This window comes from Ipomoea nil, unplaced genomic scaffold, assembly GCF_001879475.1.
Source record: "Ipomoea nil cultivar Tokyo-kokei standard unplaced genomic scaffold, Asagao_1.1 scaffold3172, whole genome shotgun sequence".
In the NCBI taxonomy this organism is placed as follows: domain Eukaryota; kingdom Viridiplantae; phylum Streptophyta; class Magnoliopsida; order Solanales; family Convolvulaceae; genus Ipomoea; species Ipomoea nil.
The window spans coordinates 2,761,797-2,783,828 of NW_017619600.1; the positions used below are offsets into that span (position 1 = coordinate 2,761,797).

Below are 22,032 nucleotides of genomic sequence, written 5' to 3' on the forward strand. Positions count from 1 at the left end.
GCTGAGTCTACATATTACAGAATTCCCAATACGGCTATGCTACTGGATACTCCCAAGGGGACCATTTCAAATTGTATACGAGAAAAATCTTCCATTATTCTTGGATTGGAAAGACAAAGTTAAACCAAGAAACCCGATCTCAGTGCTGTATGGTGAGGCTATTTCAGCAATGGTGGACTGCACTGACGGGGGTGAATGGTTCAAAATCCATTTCATGGTCATACTAACATCTATGTACATTGATGGTCCTAAAAGTGGATATGTTGGTCCACGTATCTTGGAGGCATTGAATGATGTCACAAAAATTTGGGATTTCAATTGATGTCGCTTCCTTTTGCGAAGATTGAATACTGCAGTACTCGCTTGGCAACCGAACCCTACTGGTTATTTCCCCGGTTCTCTCCTGTTCATGCTTGTAAGTTTTAATATGTATTTATTCTATGTAAAATGCAAAAGATAGGACGTTATGTTGCTAACAGTTGTCATTTGTATTCAGATACATTATGTTGATCGTGTTGTGTTACAATTCCATAGACCTATTAAAAGAGCTATTCCAGCTTTTGATAGGATGGACAACTAAACATTTAAAAGACCGAGAGATGGAAGAGTTTAAGTCTGGGACTTTTGGACGAGGCAGAATTCATAGGCGTAATCCCCAGTTTGTGCCCTCTCAAACAGATTCAGAAGAATTAGATGGTAATGATCAACAAGAAATGGAAGGATTGACATGTAGTGATCAACGAGCATTACCACTTTTTCCTACTGTTAAAGGTCAAAGACAGACTGAAGTCCAACATGTGCCGCTTGAAGGAGTGAAGGTGTGTTCTTCATTCTATGATGTTTTTGTTTAGTCTTATTCAAAACTACTTTCAGTTTTATTAGTGTATAATTAAAACGCACATTAGGTTTTACCATCACACACACAATATTTCATGTGCAAGCAAGTTAAAGTTTCTATTTGATGCACATTATGCGATAATCGTACACACATTAATTCTTACAACAGGAATACTGCACTGGTTATGCACAGTCGCTGCAAAGGTTTTCTAATTAGATGGTAAACCTAATTGAGTACTCAAAAAATTCACCAGCCATGATTGAAAAAAATGAGAATATAAAAAACATGCGTTCAATGGTTATAAAGGCACTCAGTCCTGTGATTCAAGGCGTGCAATCATCTCTCTCCCAGGAAGAGCGAGAAGCATTTAGCAGCCAAGACTCCTTTTGGGACGATCCACAAAAAAAGGAAAGAGTATTTGGAAGAACAGATGTTTGAATTTCCCAGTTTTAACCTTATAAAAACCCCAATACCCTGAGATTAAATGAATTTAGAAATACAATTAAAACTCATGCTCACTCTAGGTAACACTCGTTATATTACAATGCACAACTGAAGGGCTTCTACGCACACACCATAAAACCAGTAACATGCACACGCCAATACAGAGCTACGCATCGACTATTTGGTCATATTACTTTGCATACGCCATGTTACGCATATGCACTGACAATGGCTACACGCGACTATGGAAGCCGAAAACCAAATAATATCTAGGTATACCATGCTAAAAAAGCCTGGGCGACGGTGAAATGCACAAGCGTACATACATCTACGCACAAACCACTATCACACACATTCCCATTCAAAAAAATTGCATCTCGGAACAAAATTAATCTAAACATTTGACCCCTAATACAAAATGAAAATGGAAATATGATTAAAAGTCATGCTCACGCTAGGTAAAAAAAAACCCCATAACCAAACACAAAAGTAGATACATTATAATACTAACGTCGCGCCAAAATCACTCGTTCAAGAGCAGCGCACAAACCATCTAGCCATACGCTTTGGGATGTCGTGGATTTGTAGGTTTAATAGTTCTCCTAAACCCAGCTCGACCACGGCTTTCTTCTGACAAGCATTAAACCGCTTCGTCGGTACGACCAAATGCTTAGGAGAAACACGAATCTTCAAACTCGGATATAGTACCACGTCATCCGCATCAAGGCCATCATCCGAGCCATCCGAATCCGTGTCTGGTTGGGCAACAGGAGGTACTTCAACATCATCGGACGATGGCAAATGTACGACCTCTACCGCATCTACCGTCTCTACAACATTGTGATACGAGTATATCCGCAGTGGAAGAAAGTGAAAATCAAGAATTGGGAGAAAGAAAAGAAACAACCCAAGCTACTAGGCCAAGGAGAGAACAAAGGAAACCGGCATGGATGGCTGATTACATTTGTTAGACTAAGTTTATTCATAATAGGATACATTAGTTTAGTCTTAATACGTTATTATATTATATTAATTAGGAATCATAGTCCTAAGCATAATAGGAGTAACTTAGTATATAATCACCCTGCATGCTAGGGGGAAAGACATGCGAATTATTATTATCTTTTTCTTCTTTGCTATCATCTTCCTTCTCTGAAATCTCTCTCTCTCTCTCTCTCTCTCTCTCTCTCTCTCTCTCCCTCTCTCTCTCTCTCTCTGATTTTCCCCTCCCCTAATTCCATCTTTGGAGTCTGCATCCACTCAAAGCGGTGCCAGCTTGATACGGGTTCGTATCAATTGGTGCTTTCATTGCATCGAACTCATCTTTCTTGTTCTTTTACACACTCAAAACTGTAATCCTACTTCATTATGTCAGACAACCAATCTACATCAACAACTCGTCCTTGGGAGCAGGCAATTGCTGAATTGCAAGAAAATTTTGATAGACAAACTGTTACAAATCACCAACTCATACAACAACTCATTACCTCCGTGTCACGGTTGGAAACGATGGTAACAACAAATAAAAATGCAGCAGTGCAACCTCAAACACATGGAATTTTAGGACCTCCACCTGATAATCATCTACAACCATCTTTGCAACCGGAGAGTGGCCAAGGGACTCAACGATTTCATATGAAACTTGAGTTACCTCGCTTTGATGGCTCAATTCCTCATGGTTGGATATTTAGAATTCAAGAATATTTTGATTTTTATGATACACCCGACACACAGCGATTGCGAATAGCAAGATTCACAATGGAAGGGAATGCTTCTGGGTGGTATCAATGGATGAAAAGGAATGGAATGTTCACTACATGGAAGGAATTTTTACAGAATGTCACAAAGCGGTTCGGCGAGTCTCGTTTTGAGGATTCCCAAGGAAAATTGTCAAAATTGACACAGCAAACCACAGTCACTACCTATCAAGCAGAATTTGAACAATTAATGAATAAAGTTACAGGGATTGCAGAACATATCCTTATTTCCATGTTCATCGCATGGCTTAAACCACTTATTCGACGAGAAGTGCAGATGGCACGACCAACAACATTGATGGAAGCTTTTGATCTTGCTCGAGAATATGAAGCAAAATTGGAAGAAATTCAGGTTGAGCTCCAACATGCACGAGCACCCTTAAGGTGGCAACAACGCCAAATACCATCTGCAAACACTACACGGTCAGCCCCGATTATAATACAATCATCAAACCAAGACAAAAGGGGGAGAAAAGCCTTAGCTTTACCACCCTCAACTCAATCAACACAAAATCTCCCCATTAAACGATTAACACCTGCAGAAATGCGGGAAAAACGAGAAAAAAGTATCTGCTACAACTGTGACCAACATTGGTCAACCAATCATAGGTGTCGAACCAGATTTCTAATGTTAATGGGGACAGAAGAGGATGATATAGAAGATCCAATCTTAGAAGAAGAAACCATAGTGAATGGGCAAGATGACATAATCACAGGAGATATTTTCAGTCTAAACTCATTGGCAGGCCCGGGTAATCCCAGATCGCTTAAACTTTTGGGAGAAGTTAATGGCTGAAAGTTACAGATTTTAATAGATAGTGGCAACACCCATAACTTTGTGCAACCCAAAATTGCTGAGCAATTACAGTTACATACTTTGAAGGTCACACCATTTCGGGTATATGTTGGTAACGGAGATTCTCTATCTTGTACCCACAGCTGCAAACAAGTATCATTGACACTACAAGGCACTGAATTCTTGGTAAACTTCTTTGTACTTCCAATTCAAGGCCTAGACATGGTATTGGGAATTCAATGGTTACTGGGACTTGGAAAAGTTGAGCATGACTATGATAATGTGTCCATGGAGTTTGAATGGAAAGGCCACCAGATTAAATTGCAAGGAAATCATTCATTGACACCACAAGAAATAACTCTGAATCAATTAGAAGCTCCAGTAGTAACAAGGGAAATACTGGAACTCTATGAGTTACTTTTAATACGTGGTCCTGAATCCCCGCCAGAAGAAAATAATACTGAAAAATCTATAGAAGCGGTACAATTCCCTACAGATATACCACCAGAAATTATAACAGTACTTCAGCAGCATGAGAAACTATTCCAAGCACCTGTTACGCTACCCCCACATAGATTTTTCAATCACAGGACTCATTTAAATCCGAGAACCAAGCCAATCAATGTTCGCCCATATCGCTACCCACACTTCCAAAAAGAAGAAATTGAGAAGCTTGTTACAGAAATGCTAGATCAAGGAGTTATCCAACCTAGTCAAAGCCCTTTCTCATCACCAGTCCTACTCGTAAAAAAGAAAGATGGGACCTACAGGTTCTATGTAGATTATAGAGCCTTGAACGCTGCAACAGTCTGTGACCACTTTCCTATTCCTACTGCAGATGAGCTCTTTGATGAATTAGGTCAAGCAATGGTTTTTACAAAATTAGATCTTAGAGCAGGCTATCATCAAATAAGGATGCATCACTGGGACATATATAAAATCGCCTTTCGAACTCACGGAGGACATTATGAGTTTCTTGTCATGCCTTTCGGGTTAATGAATGCTCCGTCTACCTTCCAAGCAACTATGAACCGCATGCTCCACCAATTCTTGAGAAAATTTGTAATCGTGTTCTTTGATGACATCTTGGTTTATAGCCAAACACTGGAGGATCATATTTACCCCTACAAGAAGTGCTTGGCACATTAAAACAATATGCATTCTACTTAAAGTTGAGCAAGTGCAGATTTTGTCAAACTTCTATCGAATATCTTGGTCACATAATAGATCATGAAGGTGTACATGCAGATCCTAACAAAATTGACGTAATGATAAACTGGCTAACACCAAAAACCATCCGACAATTAAGGGAATTCCTGGGACTAACAGGATATTACCGTCGTTTCATAAAAGGTTATGCCAACATTGCAGCCCCGCTAACTGACTTACTTAAAAAGGATGCATTTCAATGGGGACAGAAGGCAGAGGAAGCATTTACAGCCCTTAAAACTATAATGACAAAGACTCCGAATTTAAGACTCACTAACTTTAGCAAGCCTTTCATTGTAGAAACAGATGCATCTAATGAAGGCATTGGAGCAATTCTTGTGCAGGACGACAGACCAATTGCTTTTTTTAGCAAAAAGTTGGGATCGCGCTTAAGAAACTCATCAACATATAACAGGGAGCTTTTTGCCATTGTAGAAGCGGTACAAAAATGGAGACAGTACTACTTGGGAGATTTTTCACCATCTGCACAAACCAAAAGAGCTTAAAGGAGTTGTTACAACAAGTAGTGCAAACCTCAACTCAACAGCACTATGTTAGAAAATTAATGGGGTATAATTTCAAAATAGAGTACAAACTTGGCAGTAATAATAAAGTAGCAGATGCTCTTTCAAGGAGAGAAGAAGAGGCAACTCCGAACACATCGTATGGGGAAGTATTCCTCACAGTAAGTAAACCAATCCTAGAACTTCTAGAGACCATACGAAAAGAAAATAATTCAGAACCTGACATACTACAACTTCACCAAAAAAATACAAAAGGGAGACTACCTAATCATTATGAAATCAAAGAAGGCTTAGCTTTCTATAAAGGTCGATACTGCATCGGAGCAAACTCTAAGAGGAAATCTCACATACTACAAGAGTTCCATTCAACCCCAATGGCAGGTCACACTGGGGTAGCCCACACACTGGTACAGCTTGTAGCTAATTTTCATTGGACAAACATGAGGGAAGATGTGAAAAAGTTCATTGCAGCCTGCAAGTATGCCAACAAACCAAATATTCAACACAACCCCCTGCAGGACTACTCCAACCACTCACAGTTCCTTTTAGAGTTTGGGAAGACGTAACCATGGACTTCATAACAGGATTACCGGCATCACGAAGACAAGGAACCATCATGGTAGTTGTGGATAGGCCTACTAAATATGTGCACTTTGGAACATTACCACACCAATTCAGTGCACAGAAAGCAACTAATATATTTATAGAAATAGTGGCAAAACATCACGGCTTCCCTGCAACAATCGTCTCAGATCGAGACCCAATTTTCCTAAGCAAATTTTGGGATGAATTATTTACACTAAGTGGCACAACACTAAAGAGAAGCACGTCATACCATCCACAAATCGACGGACAGACAGAACTAATGAATCGAGGCTTAGAGCAATACTTAAGGGCTTTTACTCAAGTCAAACCAACCAATTGGACGTCATACTTGGGATGGGCAGAATTTTGCGCCAATACAAGCTACCACAGCACCATTAAATTGACTCCATTTCAAGCACTATATGGAAGACCACCACCCACCTTAGCACCGTATACAAAAGACACAACAACAGTGCAAGCACTAGATGAATTATTGTTGGATCGTGATAGATTGATAAGGCAACTGAAACACAATCTTCGGGAATCTCAGCATCGCATGGCCCAAAAAGCTAATGCCAAAAGAAGCGAAGTGAAATTTTCAGTAGGAGATAAGGTCTGGCTTCGTCTACAACCATATAGACAGATATCAGTAGCACGTAGAAGCTCTAAGAAACTAGCACGACGCTATTATGGTCCATTCAATATCTTGGAAAAAATAGGGGAAGTTGCATACTGCCTCGAGCTACCACCACAAGCAAAAATTCATATAGTATTCGATGTCTCACAACTCAAGAAACACATAGGAACTGAAGAAAATATAGAGGTCCAATTACCGGAAGAAATTGTGGGCCAATCACCAATTTCAACTCTACTAGCACTCCGTGGGGAACGAAATGTTCTAAAAAATGGAAAAATACAACGCCAAGTCTTTGTGCAATGGTCAGATAGTAGACCAGAAAACGCCACTTGGGAAGTTGCCGATGAAATGGAACGATGGTACCCGAATCTCCACCTTGAAGACAAGGTGGTCGTCGAAGGGAAGGGGAGTGATACGAGTATATCCGCAGTGGAAGAAAGTGAAAATCAAGAATTGGGAGAAAGAAAAGAAACAACCCAAGCTACTAGGCCAAGGAGAGAACAAAGGAAACCGGCATGGATGGCTGATTACATTTGTTAGACTAAGTTTATTCGTAATAGGATACATTAGTTTAGTCCTAATACGTTATTATATCATATTAATTAGGAATCATAGTCCTAAGCATAATAGGAGTAACTTAGTATATAATCACCTTGCATGCTAGGGGGAAAGACATGCGAATTATTATTATCTTTTTCTTCTTTGCTATCATCTTCCTTCTCTGAAATCTCTCTCTCTCTCTCCCTCTCTCTCTCTCTCCCTCTCTCTCTCTCTGATTTTCCCCTCCTCTAATTCCATCTTTAGAGTCTGCATCCACTCAAAGCGGTGCCGGCTTGATACGGGTTCGTATCACATTGTCACCTGGTCAAACCAGAAATAATGCAGAGTTACAAAAAAAAAATGGCCACAACATCGTAAAACTATTTGCATGCACATGAGCACAGACCTCCCCACAACATCGCACCCACCTAAAATATGCACACGTCTTCCCACACATCCGCAAACACACAACCCTAACCGTGACAAGCCAAAATCTTATACATTCTTCTACTAAGTGTTATCATACACAAGCCAATGATGATTAATTCTCACTGTATTTACCAAATGAACAATAATTTTTAAAAATTTAGAACACAAATAAAATTATTCAAAAACAAAAATCCAGAAAACACTACACTTTTTAAAAATTAAAAAAAAAAAAAACACTTCTACAACCACACGCACAAGCTTCTGTAAACACATGCACATATCAAAACATTCAACGCACAACCCACGACAATACTATTGGCACACAATGAAGGAACCAAATTGCAATGCCCCTTAGCCTACAATATGCACACGCCAATTCAAAAAGAAACCACACACTGATTCATTCGAACAAACAACCATAGTACCATGCACATACACGGTTACATGCACAAACTAACACCCACAACGCACACAAACATCGTAAAACTATTAGCATGCACACTTTGGATTATTTGTAAACTGTGACAAACTGGAGGTTGCGTATTTTGGATTATTGCTATTAGAGGGGCAATTTATATCCTGCACCACGGTGCGCGTTGCATTGTGCATCCAGATGCAAAACGACGTCGTTTCAATTTTTTATTTTTTATTTTTGAAATTTCCCGCCCCAGTGTTTGACAGTTAATTTTTCTTTAAAAAAAAAAAAAACATGTTCAAAATGTACATAATGTTATACTAGAATACACATAATTGTATACATGAATGTACATAATTATATAAAAAAATATACATACTCTTTTTAAAAAGATAATACACATAATCTAACATAATACATAATAAACATAAACTTTTAACATAATACACATCGACTCTTAACATAATACACAAAAATTTCCTGATTCGGATGTACATAATTGTATAAAAAGAATGTACATAATTGTATAAAAAATATACATAATTGTATGAACAAATATACATAATGGTATGAACAAATATACATAATCACAGCAACTTCCTACCGCACCTCCCAAAACGACGTCGTTTTGGGAGGCGCGCGGCGCACAGCGCTACGCGCCGTGGTGTAGGGTATAACGATTGTATTAGAGGGCAGTCCAACATTACTAACAGCCCACCTGCCTGTGCTTGTCATGTAATATGTTGTCGGACCAAGAGTCTCATTATCCCTCTCATACACTATCTGGTTAGACGACGTTATTTCTTGACCACCACACTTAATAGCAAAGCTAGAGTCTGTGGGTGATGAGCAAATATGAAGTGTTAAAAGACCTCCATCTCAAAATGCATAGAAATAGAATAGTAGTCATGTAATAATGTATAACATCTCAGAACTTAATCATGCAAAGACTACATGCTTTGCAATGAACATTAAATATCAACACTTAATACAAAAATCTTTTGCTGTTTTAATTATTCAGCCTCCTTTTCACAGTATGTAGCATGCAAAATTATATAAAAAGTTAGACACCAAGACTATGTGGTCTAATAGTATTCGGGTTGGATTTTCATTTTGAAGGTTGTGAGTTCGAGCCTCAGTGAAGGCGTTATTGATTCTTTGTGTTTCTAAATATAAAAAGTTAGAGACGAGTAGAAATTTCATCTTTAAAGAATTACAAATTCAACATATTTGTTTTGAGCATAAAGTATTAATCAATGAAACACATTTTGGTTTAACTTACAAATGGGATTTTCCCGATTACATGGGAAATTCTTCTGAAGACAATTCAATCTGAAGGCAGAGCACTGAAAGTAGAAAGAATGCATTGAATCAGATTAACACCAAAATCTAAGAGAAGTTAAAACTATCTCAAAATAATAATTTGACTTAATTTACATCACTCTCATACTCTGCCAGAACAAACTGTTAAACATTTTCTGAGAAACCAGTAGCCTGATGTAGCCATGGCAACAGTTTGGATCAAACCATTTACTATTCTATTCTTAGCCGAGATCCTAAGCTCCTTGTTAAGATTCCTCCATTTTAGGCATAGAAACACAGAATGCCCTTTATAATTTTTAAAATTTATAAATTCAATTGATTCTGAACTGGAACTAGAACAATGACTGGTACTGTACAGTTCAGGTTCTAGTTCCAGTACCACCAATCCTAACCTACACCAAAACATGGAGATGAGTAGCCTGATGTAGAATTTAAATTGACTGAAATATATCTCTACCATTTCAATTATTAGCAACATATTTATTATCTAAGAACAGATATATGGCCTTTGGAAAATTCAAAGAACAACAAAAAGTTGAAGATGGTGATTCCTAAACATGATATATATGGTCAAGTGTAACTCTCACCTGCCATTAGACCTGACTATGGTAAAATTATTGCTGATGAGATTCCTGCAAATTATAAAATAGCAAGTGGCAACATTAGAATTAAAGAAGAGACCCCTATCATATTAGAAAGTGAATCTTGAAACAAAAACACACAGATTAGGAAGGAATGTCACACAGTGTGTGATGCTTGTTGTCTATTCATACTTACAGTTGTAAACCTCGTCCGCTAGTCCAAGAAGGGAAGTTCCTAGATATTTCATTGTATGATAAATCACTGCAGGTAAATTAATCTTGACCATGTTAAACACTTAAAACATGCTAAGTGTTAATGATAACCAACGGCCAATAACCCGCACCACCCCACAACACCCGCCAAGACCCCAAGCCGGAAAACACAAAAACATAAAAAATAAAAAATAAAAAATAAAAAATAAAATAAAAAATAAAAAAATAAAAAATAAAAAATAAAAATAATAATAATAATAATAATAATAATAATAATTAAAATTAAAAAATCAAGGTTTCGGAATACCTTGAGGGGAACCCGAAGAACTCCCCTTGTGACACTTAGAATGCCTGATAGAAGAACCCGCCATGTAGACTACCTGGGCGATACGGACAGACCGGCACCGGAGACGACAAGCTCGCCAACCTCTTCTCAAATTTTACCCTCACCTCTTCTCAAATTTTATTTTACTTCTTGATTTTAATTTGTTCTACCAAAACTTCGGATGTTAGGTTTTATTGAACATCATTCTTTTTTAACAGCATGAGCCTTCCTGTATGTGACAGACCACATTCATCTTAACAAATTAAAAGAAATTTCAGTACATTTATTTTTCTTCAAGTTGCTGGATAACCTTTTCAATTTTGCTAGCTTCGACAAATTTCATAGAATAGAATTGTGCTAATCTTTTCCTATACTCCTCTCCACTCTATTTACAAGGAAAAAAAAAAAAAAAGAATTGCAAGGCAGATATGATCATCATCACAAAATTAAACCTTTAACTGCATTGTATTGTAGTAAATCATTTACCACTACCATTTAAGTGGTTTAGTTAACCCTCAATTTTTGCATTATAAAAGTGGTTAGTTAGCATTTTGTTTGGATAGTCTGCAATAGCATCTTACATTCATGAGGAACCCACAACTCTTGACCAAAGATAGCTATTATTAAACTATTCAAAACCCGGTCCAGCAGTACTGCTTCTTTCTGTGATGTTGGATTCAGGAAGTTTAATGGCCTGTAAATGAGAAGAAACATTTGGCTGTCAAAGAATATCCAATGCATTTTTTTAAGCAAGCTAAGCTAGGCAATTACGATACACTTGGAATTGAACAAGGAAAGAAAGATTGCAAGGCAGATATGATCATCATCACAAAATTAAACCTTTAACTGCATTGTAGTAAACCATTTACCACTACCATTTATGTGGTTTAATTTAGTTAATAACCCTCAAATTTTGCATTATAAAAGTGGTTACTTATCATTTTTTGGATATATAGTCTGCAATAGCATCTTACATTCATAGTAACAAGTTTGTAAAGAAAGTTAGCATCCATACAAAATGGATCATTCTAACCTCAAAAATGCAGTTTCCCATTTCAACTTGCCAGTACTGAATCTGCTTAGCAAAAGCAACAAGCTCAGGGAAGGGCCACACTAATCCAACTTAATTGACTGCAGCTTCAAATTTTCTGTTAAACACCAAGCTAAGGGAACTTTTCCAAACAATAACATCTCAAGACTAACAACTCGAGACATGGGAAATCACCATCGCTTATTAGCTTGCACAATGCTCAAGTTTATTAGCTTCAAGAATCTTAGTCCATAGAATTCTCCTTTAGCTACTTCCCATACTTCTTCATAGAAAGCATTCTCCAAGTCACTTGTAAAACTTTTCAAACTCTCCTAACTACCTGTTTATAGTTAACAGAATGCATGCATCAAACACATCATCATCATAGAAACAAGTTGCAGAGTTGTTAGCAACTGTATGTAGAGGTGTACGTTTTGTAGGATAATTTCATACTGTTAGTTGTTGGCAAATTATATTGAATGTTTCATTCATTTATCGTAACAGAAAAAGTAATTATTCAATAGTTGTGAAGTTAAAATAAAAAGGAGTAAATACCAAAAATGGTCCCTCGACTATAGCTAAATTCACAAATTGGTCTTCGACTTTTAATTTCAACCAATTAATTCCTTAACTTTGCAATTTTAACACAATTTGGTCATTTGTCTATTTGAACGTTTGTTGACTGCACTTTTTTAGGATATATATGTAATTTCATGGTCCATCGTCGGTTTTTTAGGGTTCCGGTTGTATTTCTAGACCGCACTGTTACATTCGAATCCACTGCTGGCGCTGCACCCCATGCCGGAGAGATTATAGCTTTTGATAGATAGATCGCCGAAGTCCCTGGAGCGGCTCTTCGAGAAAGCCGTAACTCCAAGCGATGTAGGCAAGCTGAACCGGCTCGGGATCCCCAAGCAGCAAGCGGAGAAGCACTTCCCCCCTCTGAAACGACGTTGTCACCTCCAAGAGCGTTCTCTAAGCTGAACCGGCTCGGGATCCCCAAGCAGCAAGCGGAGAAGCACTTCCCCCCTCTGAAACGACGCTGTCACCTCCAAGAGCGTCCTCTAAGCTGAACCGGCTCGGGATCCCCAAGCAGCAAGCGGAGAAGCACTTCCCCCCTCTGAAATGGCGCTGTCACCTCCAAGAGCGTTCTCTAAGCTGAACCGGCTCGTGATCCCCAAGCAGCAAGCGGAGAAGCACTTCCCCCTCCGAAACAACGATGTCACCTCCAAGAGCGTTCTCTTGAGCTTTGCACGTGAAACTACATATATATCCTCAAAGATTGCGGTCAACAAACGGTCAAATAGATGGAGGATCAAATCGTGTCAAAATTGCAAAGTTAAGGACTTAATTGGTTGAAATTGAAAGTCGATGACTAACTTGTGAATTTAGCTATAGTCGAGGGACCATTTTGGGTATTTACTCAAATAAAAAGCAACATCAGTATAATATTTTTTTCTGTTAATTTTTTTTTTTTTTTTCATTCTTTGTTGGGGAAGGGTGTGCTTCTTCTGCACGTTGAAGAATACAAATTTTGTAGGTTCTGAAAGCAATTTCATGAATACGATTCATCTATAGTCTAGAGCATTCGGTCAGTAGCTTGAAATAAAATGGTAAAGAAAATCACCTGAAGACGGACTACAGGATCACTGTAAAATCTTTCATTTTAATGCCTTACAGAATGCCAAAAATGGATATAAATATAATCAATCTCAAGAAGAAGTTTTTAGAATTATAATAGGCCTTGACAAATCATCAATATCACATTAAGTGTAGTCTCACTATGAATTTAAAATTTTAGTTGAAACAAAACACATCCATCCTTCAATTAGAAGGAAATAACTAATCAAGTCTTCTTACCTCTACATCTTCAATACTTGACTTCTAGCAGCTTAGCTTCCCAGTTTTCAAAAAGGTATTCAAATGACATACCAATCTGCAAAAGCACATTAGTACTCAGAATTAATTATATTGCGAGCGGTAGAGAAAAGAAACAGAGATGTAAATTAAAGTAGTATGATCATCACATATAGGTATGAGATGAAATACCTTCCTTGCCCTAGTCACATATACTCATGAAGTAGTAGTAAATCTCTAATGACCAACATACTCCTTCACAACATAATGTTTGCTAATAAAAAGTTATCCACCGTCTTTTTAACACAAAGCTCTTCAGCCCATCTTTCAAGACCAACTTCTGGATACTCCATCTGCAGGTTTCTTAATTCCATTAATGAGGAATCATTAAATCTTAACCAATGAATTTATTTTTTGTATATGCAACTATATGTACTGTATTTGGCATGCAAATAAAAATATAGAAGCAAGACACATGTAACCTAACACATACCATTTTCCAACAGTTATTTACTATATATGAGGCTGGCCGGCCAAGTCATCTTACATATATAGACAATTCTGTATGTGTATTCTGTGAGTCATCATATTCGGAGCTAAGGATTTTGAGCTGTGAAAAGTAATGCTGGAAAACAAATGAGATCAGATGAGAGATATACTAACTGATTTTGTAAAGAAAGTCAGCATTGAATAAAAAAGAAATAAAAAGAAACATGATTTAGCTTCTAACCTTAACATCCTTATTGGATCTTCTATTCTGTTGTAACTGCTTGGCAGAAACAAAAAGGGAAGAGTGACACCCCTCCAATCTAATTGACAACAGCAGCGGTATTCTTTCAAAACACTCCGGGATCTGTTCCAAACAATTACAGGATCTTAAGACTAAGTGTCTGAGCATTCGAAAGTGCTTCTGGCCAACTACCCACTGCTTGAGTTCTTTAGCTTCAATGAGCAAGAATCTTAAATTAGAAAATCCTCTTTCTACAACTTTCCATACAGCTCCATGGAAGGCATTTTCCAACTTGAGCACCTCAAGTTGGGGTAGCTTGGCAATTACATTTAAATCCTCCTCAGAAATATTAGTCTCACTCAACTTCAACTTCTTCAATCTTGAAGGATACATACACTCTTCTGGAAGCGCTGCATTCAAATCAATAGAATTCAAAATGCTAAGCTTCTCAAGCCTTACCAAATAGTCAAAATGATCTAAAATAATAGGATTGTTGCAACATCCTCTAATATGACTGGGCTCTATGTCATCCTTCAGGAAAATTTTCAGATTTTTTATGTTAGGGAACTTGTTGTACACCTTTTGTCTGCAATGAATTGGTCTCACCACCCATGATAATGTTTGTAAATTCTCATTATCCACACTTGGAGGATCTACCATATATGAATTGCCAAGTTCGAGATGCCTTAAGTGTGGTGGCTTCCAAATACTAGATGGCAAATGGATTGTTGGTGCTCCATTACCGGAAACAACACGTGTCTCTAAATTTGGATTATTTGACACTACATCATCCAGATCCTCAAACCATTGTGTTATGGATACGTATCTCAGAAAAACTAAACCTCCTAATTGCATTGGCACTCTTTGAAGTGATATAGAAGTATCAAAAGCCAAAACTCTTAACAGCTTGGGAGGAACAAACATTTCAGGATTTTCAAGAAAGAAGAAAATGGAGCGAGGGATGTTTGTACCAAAGAGCACATAATAGTCAAAACTGTGTGAGTAAGAACTTAGCCAACGACAGGAATTTGTAAATGTGTTTAATGATAATCCTGAATGTTGTCGAGTATTTACTGCACATAAAATACCTCCTTTTTGAGCTTCTCCTACGCCGAAGCTATGTAAGGCACTGTGCATTCTACAAGTCTTTATTTTGCCGTTACAACTTCGATCTTCAAAATTAAGAGAAGACTTCTCTCAGTAAGCTCTTCTAAGTACTCATAAGCTTCATCCTCTAACTCCTTATGTTTCAATAGCCTCACAAATCTCTCAGCAATCCACAACCTTATAAGCATTTTAACCCGGATTTTTTTACGTTTTGGGAAGACTCCAAAGTATAGAAAGCAAACTTTCAAATGATGTGGCAACATATTGTAACTAACACTGAGTGCATTGCGATCTAGAAGTCCCAATGACTCTAATTCCTTTTCAATCTTTTTCCACCCTTGTTGTATGTTGTCGCATTTAGATAAACGCTTGGCAACTTCAACAATTAATTGGGGTAATCCATCACATTTCTCCACAACATGGTTCCTAATTTTTTCAAATTTAGGGGCCAAGTGCACTTCATCAATAGAAAGGATATTACAAAATAGTTCCCAGCTTTCTTTCGGATTTAGCAAAGTCATCTTATGGATATGGATATATCCCCTCCTGTGGTCATATTTGTTGAAGTTGTTTCTTGTGGTTAATATGTAACTTCCAACTAATCCATGATCAGAAACAAGTCCTATGATGTCAGTCAAAGCTTGCTTCCAAGTTTGCTTGCTCGTAATGTTGTCCAAAACAATTAGATACTTCTTACCACCAAAGCATTTGCATACCTGAAATTCTAGTTCATGAGGAGTGCTTCCCTTTTTATTTACATTTGGCTCTTCTGGTGTAATTGACAGAAGAAGTTGGCTTAGTATTCCGCTCTTATTGTAGTGTTGAGGAGGAGGCATAGTAACCCAACCTCTTACATCGAAATAGGATGCAACTGATGGATCTTCATATACATTTCTTGCTATTGGCATGTGTCTCGTTGATAATGTGATTCATAACATTATCTTCAACCCATTGGCGAATATAACCACAAACTTGTTGGTGCTCAAAGTCCCACTCTTCGTCTGACATGCTTTCTGGCTTTGCAGTTGCAAACACAGGTAGATGTAATTTCTTCACAAACAAAAGATCCTTCATCTTGGCCTTCCAAATGTGATAATTTCTACCATTCAATCGTACCATATTACTCATATTTGTCTCCATGTCAAATGTACCAAATCAACAACCAGGGCTCTGATACCACTTTGTTGGGAAAATCCCACTTCCTGCGACAATGAAAAATCACAGAACCGACAGGAGCACAAACACAAGTTGATACACAATAGCCAAAAATAAATATCAAACACAAGAACACACGATTTACGTGGAAAACCCCAAATCGGGGAAAAAACCACGGGACCACCACCAACCAATAATCCACTATAATAAATCTTGGGTACAAAGTTTCAGGCTACCACACGAGCCAAACATCCACAAATCATCAAATGCAATAATTCTAGGCCAAAGACTTCTATTATATTCCACAGGCCTAAACAGAATACCAACTCGTACTTAAAATATTCAACCACCACAAGCAAGATGAAAAGAATACAAATAGTACGAGAATATCCAAAAGATGCCTGGAACAAACAAGCTGACCTCTCAAAAGTATTTGATGAAGAAACACCCAAGAAGTTAGGCAAACTTCACGATTCTTCTCCTCTATCTGCCTGCTGAACAGAATAGTGAATGATGAACCAAAACAGGTTTCGCCACACGCACTGCCTCTCTGCTGTACGAAAATAAAGAAGCAAAATTTTGTATTTCTTCTTTTTGGGCAAAGCTGCCGTGCGTCCCACTCACAAATCCCTAATTCATCCATATATATATATATATATATATATATATATATATATATATGCCTAATTAAATATTATTATATTATATAAATATAATAATAATAATTAGAGGTCCATGAGAAGAGGTCCAACAAAAATTATAGTGGATACAAATTGGCTTGGTCCAAACATGAGCTATTTACCACATAGGAGGGAAGCCCAACCCAACAAATCTCCCCCTCCCGACTATGTGGAAGATATCGCCATCCCGGCGATAGAGCAACAATCCTCAAACTTCCCTCTCGGCAATGCTTTAGTCATCATGTCAGACCCATTATCGTCGGTATGAATCTTTTCAAGTTCAAGCATCTTGCACTCTAAGATATCTCTAATCCAATGATATCTTGTGTCAATATGTTTTGACCTGTAATGGAACGTGGAGTTCTTTGCAAGATGAACTGCACTCTGACTATCACAATAGAGCACATACTTGTCTTGAACAAACCCGAGCTCCTGAACAAACTTCTTCATCCATAGCATTTCTTTACTGGCCTCAACAGATGCTATGAACTCAGCTTCAGTGGTAGACAAAGCAATACACTTTTGCAATCTTGATTGCCATGAAACTGCTCCCCCTGCATAGGTAATTAGATAACCTGAAGTAGATTTCCTGGTGTCGATGTCCCCGGCCATATCTGAATCAGTGTATCCGGCAAGAATAGGTTTCTCTGTACCAAAACACAAACTCAGACTTGAAGTACCCCGAAGATATCTAAGAACCCACTTCACAGCATCCCAATGTTCTCTCCCTGGATTTGAGAGAAATCTGCTAACAACACCCACTGCATGAGCAATATCTGGTCTCGTACATACCATGGCATACATCAAACTACCAACAGCTGAAGAATAAGGAACCCTTTGCATTTCTTCATTCTCTTTCTCACCAGAGGCACATTGCTTCTTACTTAACTTGAAATGCATACCAAGAGGTGTATTCACTGGCTTAGCTTTATCCATACTAAATCTCTCAAGTACTTTCTCTATATACTTTTCTTGAGATAACCACAACTTCTTGTTCTGCCTGTCACGAATGATCTTCATCCCAAGAATTTGCTTTGCTGGTCCCATGTCCTTCATAGAAAAGGACTTACTCAACTCTTGTTTCAACTGTTGAATTCTTGAAACATTGCGACCAACAATCAACATATCATCAACATAAAGTAACAATATAACAAAGTCATCATCAGAGAATCTGTTTACAAAAGCACAGTGGTCTGAAGAAGTCTTCTTGTACCCATGCTTACTCATAACAGAAGTAAACTTTTTATACCACTGCCTCGGAGCTTGCTTCAATCCATACAAACTCTTCTTTAACCTGCAAACATAATCTTCTTTCCCTTTGACTTTGAATCCCTCAGGTTGCTCCATATATATCTCCTCATCTAAATCACCATGGAGAAAAGCTGTCTTTACATCCATCTGCTCAATTTCTAAATCCAAACAAGCTGCTAGACCCAACACAACTCTAATGGATGAAAATTTAACAACAGGAGAGAAAATTTCATCAAAATCAATACCTTTCTTCTGGCTAAAACCTTTCACCACCAGTCGAGCTTTGAATCGTGGAACTGAAGTGCCCTCTTCATGTTTCAATCTGTAGACCCACCTGTTCTTCAAAGCTTTCCTGTTCTTTGGTGCCCTTACCAACTCAAAGGTATCATTTGCATATAGGGAATTCATCTCATCCTGCATAGCCTCAAGCCATTGTCTCTTTTGCTCACTCTCCATAGCTTCTTCATAGAACTCAGGTTCTCCCCCATCAGTTAATAGCACATACTGACTGGAAGAGTAACGAGTAGATGGTCTCCGTTCCCTGTTAGACCTTCTAGGAGGATCAACTGGAACCTGCGAAGGAACTTCTTGTTCCTGGTGCACAACATCATCAACATGACCATCCACATCAACTGTATCATCCTGATTGTCTGGTACAAGATCACCGTTCTGGCCATTCTCTTGAACTTCATCAACATCATGTGTATCTTCACTGGAAACTGGCTCACAGTCAACCAAACTTCCGCTGTCTTGAGATTCTAGCTTTCTCACTTTGTCAACATCTTCAATGGTTTGATCTTCAAAGAACACTACATCTCGGCTTCTCACAAGCTTCTTCTCAACTGGATCATACAGCTTGTAGCCAAATTCATCAAGACCATAACCAATGAAAATGCACTGTCTAGTCTTCGAGTCCAATTTAGATCTCTCATCTCTTGGGACATGCACAAACGCCTTGCAACCGAAGACTCTGAGGTGATCATAAGAAACTTCCTTTCCACACCAAACCTTATCAGGAACTTCATTATTCAAAGCAATAACGGGAGATAAGTTGATAACATGAACAGCTGTGGAAACTGCCTCAGCCCAAAATGAACTAGGCAACTTTGCATCATCAAGCATGCATCTGACTCTCTCCATAATTGTCCGGTTCATCCTCTCTGCTAAGCCATTTAACTGAGGAGTTTTAGGAGGAGTTTTCTGATGTCTAATTCTGTTCATTCTGCAATACTCATCAAATGGGCCACGATACTCACCGCCATTGTCAGTACGGATGCACTTCAATTTCTTCCCTGTCTGTCTCTCAACAAGGGCATGAAACTCTTTAAACACACCAAACACATCACTTTTGTGCTTCAAAGTGTAAACCCAGAGTTTCCTAGAATAATCATCAATGAAGGTCACAAAGTAAGATGCACCTCCAAGTGATCTAACCTTCATTGGTCCACACACATCAGAATGTATCAACTCAAGTGGCTCCGGCTTCTTTGAAGGAGAATTGCTCATAAAAGAAACTCTTTTCTGTTTCCCTGCCAGGCAATGAACACATCTGTCCAATCTAGCTTCCTTTACTCCTGAAAGCTTCTTCTTCTTGGCAAGGTAATCAATCCCCTTCACACTCATGTGTCCAAGTCGTTTATGCCACAATTCTGATGCACATTCTTTTGCTGCCACATTCACTGAATCACCAGAAATAGAGCTTTGTAAAGAGTACAAGTTAGAAGACTTGTTACCTCGTGCAATAACCAGCGAGCCTTTAGTGATTTTCCAATGTCCATCACCAAAGAAACAACAGAAACCATCATCATCGAGTTTTCCTGTAGAAATGAGATTCAGTCTGATACCCGGTGCATGCTTTACATTTTTAAGTTCCAGCTTTGTGCCATTGCTGGTCTCAAGACAAACTGTACCGGTACCAATAACCTTCACCTGACCATCATCACCCATTCTTAGCTCTCCAAAGTCACCTGGAGTATATGAAGTAAAGAATTCCTTCCTTGGTGTAACATGGTAAGATGCGCCTGAATCTACAATCCAAGTTGTCTCATGGCATGCAACGTTGACGGCGTTCTCATCACAAGCAAGAAGCAAATCTGCTCTAACTGTTGCAACCTGGTTCTCTGTGTGATCATCTTTCTTGTCTTGCTTCTGTTCCCTTTTCAACTTGAAGCAATTTTTCTTGATGTGACCCTTCTTGCCACAATGATAACATTCAACATCCTTGTGCCATGACCTTGACTTACTTCTGCTTTTATCTCTACCCTTCTAACCCCTTTGTTTGTTTCTCCCCCTATCATTTGTAACCAAAATATCTGACTGAGAAGTGGAGGTGTCTTGAGATCTTCTTCTTGACTCTTCATTCAAGATACCACTCTTGACATACTCCATGGTCACAACACCGTTGGGAGCAGAATTGGTCAAAGAAACCCGAAGTGTTTCCCAAGAATCAGGTAGAGTGTTAAGCAACCAGAGACCAAGTACCTCATCCTCAAATTTGATGCCCATGCTAGACAACTGATCAAGAACACCCTGAAAATCATTGACATGATCATTGATCAACGTACCTTCCCTGAATCTTAGATTCATCAATTGTTTTAGCAAAAACAATTTGTTATTGCCTGTCTTGGAAGCATACAGGGTCTCAAGTTTATCCCACAGGCTTCTGGCATGTGTCTCGTTGATAATGTGATTCATAACATTATCTTCAACCCATTGGCGAATATAACCACAAACTTGTTGGTGCTCAAAGTCCCACTCTTCGTCTGACATGCTTTCTGGCTTTGCAGTTGCAAACACAGGTAGATGTAATTTCTTCACAAACAAAAGATCCTTCATCTTGGCCTTCCAAATGTGATAATTTCTACCATTCAATCGTACCATATTACTCATATTTGTCTCCATGTCAAATGTACCCAATCAACAACCAGGGCTCTGATACCACTTTGTTGGGAAAATCCCACTTCCTGCGACAATGAAAAATCACAGAACCGACAGGAGCACAAACACAAGTTGATACACAATAGCCAAAAATAAATATCAAACACAAGAACACACGATTTACGTGGAAAACCCCAAATCGGGGAAAAAACCACGGGACCACCACCAACCAATAATCCACTATAATAAATCTTGGGTACAAAGTTTCAGGCTACCACACGAGCCAAACATCCACAAATCATCAAATGCAATAATTCTAGGCCAAAGACTTCTATTATATTCCACAGGCCTAAACAGAATACCAACTCGTACTTAAAATATTCAACCACCACAAGCAAGATGAAAAGAATACAAATAGTACGAGAATATCCAAAAGATGCCTGGAACAAACAAGCTGACCTCTCAAAAGTATTTGATGAAGAAACACCCAAGAAGTTAGGCAAACTTCACGATTCTTCTCCTCTATCTGCCTGCTGAACAGAATAGTGAATGATGAACCAAAACAGGTTTCGCCACACGCACTGCCTCTCTGCTGTACGAAAATAAAGAAGCAAAATTTTGTATTTCTTCTTTTTGGGCAAAGCTGCCGTGCGTCCCACTCACAAATCCCTAATTCATCCATATATATATATATATATATGCCTAATTAAATATTATTATATTATATAA

General features: G+C 38.3%; 3 protein-coding genes and 2 long non-coding RNA genes across 6 annotated transcripts; all 5 read right to left on the reverse strand.

The window, feature by feature from the left end:
- Positions 1–1,590: 1,590 nt before the first annotated feature.
- On the reverse strand, positions 1,591–10,687 carry LOC109168150. Of its 2 annotated transcripts, none has more exons than XM_019317199.1 (2): positions 10,599–10,687; positions 1,591–2,112 (listed from the first exon to the last, which is right to left on the reverse strand). In XM_019317199.1, the coding sequence occupies exons 1-2, from the start codon at positions 10,660–10,662 to the stop codon at positions 1,814–1,816; spliced, it is 363 nt and encodes a 120-aa protein (XP_019172744.1). In that variant the 5' UTR covers positions 10,663–10,687; the 3' UTR covers positions 1,591–1,813. The 2 variants fall into 2 exon arrangements, 1 of the variants encoding a protein (XP_019172744.1); XR_002052000.1 differs by lacking the exon at positions 1,591–2,112 and adding an exon at positions 10,156–10,340.
- LOC109168152 lies at positions 8,908–9,531 on the reverse strand. The gene is made up of 2 exons (XR_002052002.1): positions 9,457–9,531; positions 8,908–9,010 (listed from the first exon to the last, which is right to left on the reverse strand). It is a non-coding gene; the product is annotated as an uncharacterized LOC109168152 (long non-coding RNA).
- A 944-nt stretch (positions 10,688–11,631) lies between the features above and the next one.
- Positions 11,632–13,983, reverse strand: LOC109168151. Its single transcript, XR_002052001.1, has 3 exons — positions 13,696–13,983; positions 13,507–13,582; positions 11,632–11,986 (listed from the first exon to the last, which is right to left on the reverse strand). It is a non-coding gene; the product is annotated as an uncharacterized LOC109168151 (long non-coding RNA).
- A 238-nt stretch (positions 13,984–14,221) lies between these two features.
- On the reverse strand, positions 14,222–15,157 carry LOC109168105 (putative late blight resistance protein homolog R1B-16). The gene has a single exon (XM_019317151.1). It carries the CDS (start codon positions 15,155–15,157, stop codon positions 14,222–14,224), a length of 936 nt encoding a protein of 311 aa, XP_019172696.1.
- A 224-nt stretch (positions 15,158–15,381) lies between these two features.
- LOC109168106 (putative disease resistance RPP13-like protein 3) lies at positions 15,382–16,248 on the reverse strand. Its single transcript, XM_019317152.1, has one exon. It carries the CDS (start codon positions 16,246–16,248, stop codon positions 15,382–15,384), a length of 867 nt encoding a protein of 288 aa, XP_019172697.1.
- Between the last annotated feature and the right edge of the window lie 5,784 nt (positions 16,249–22,032).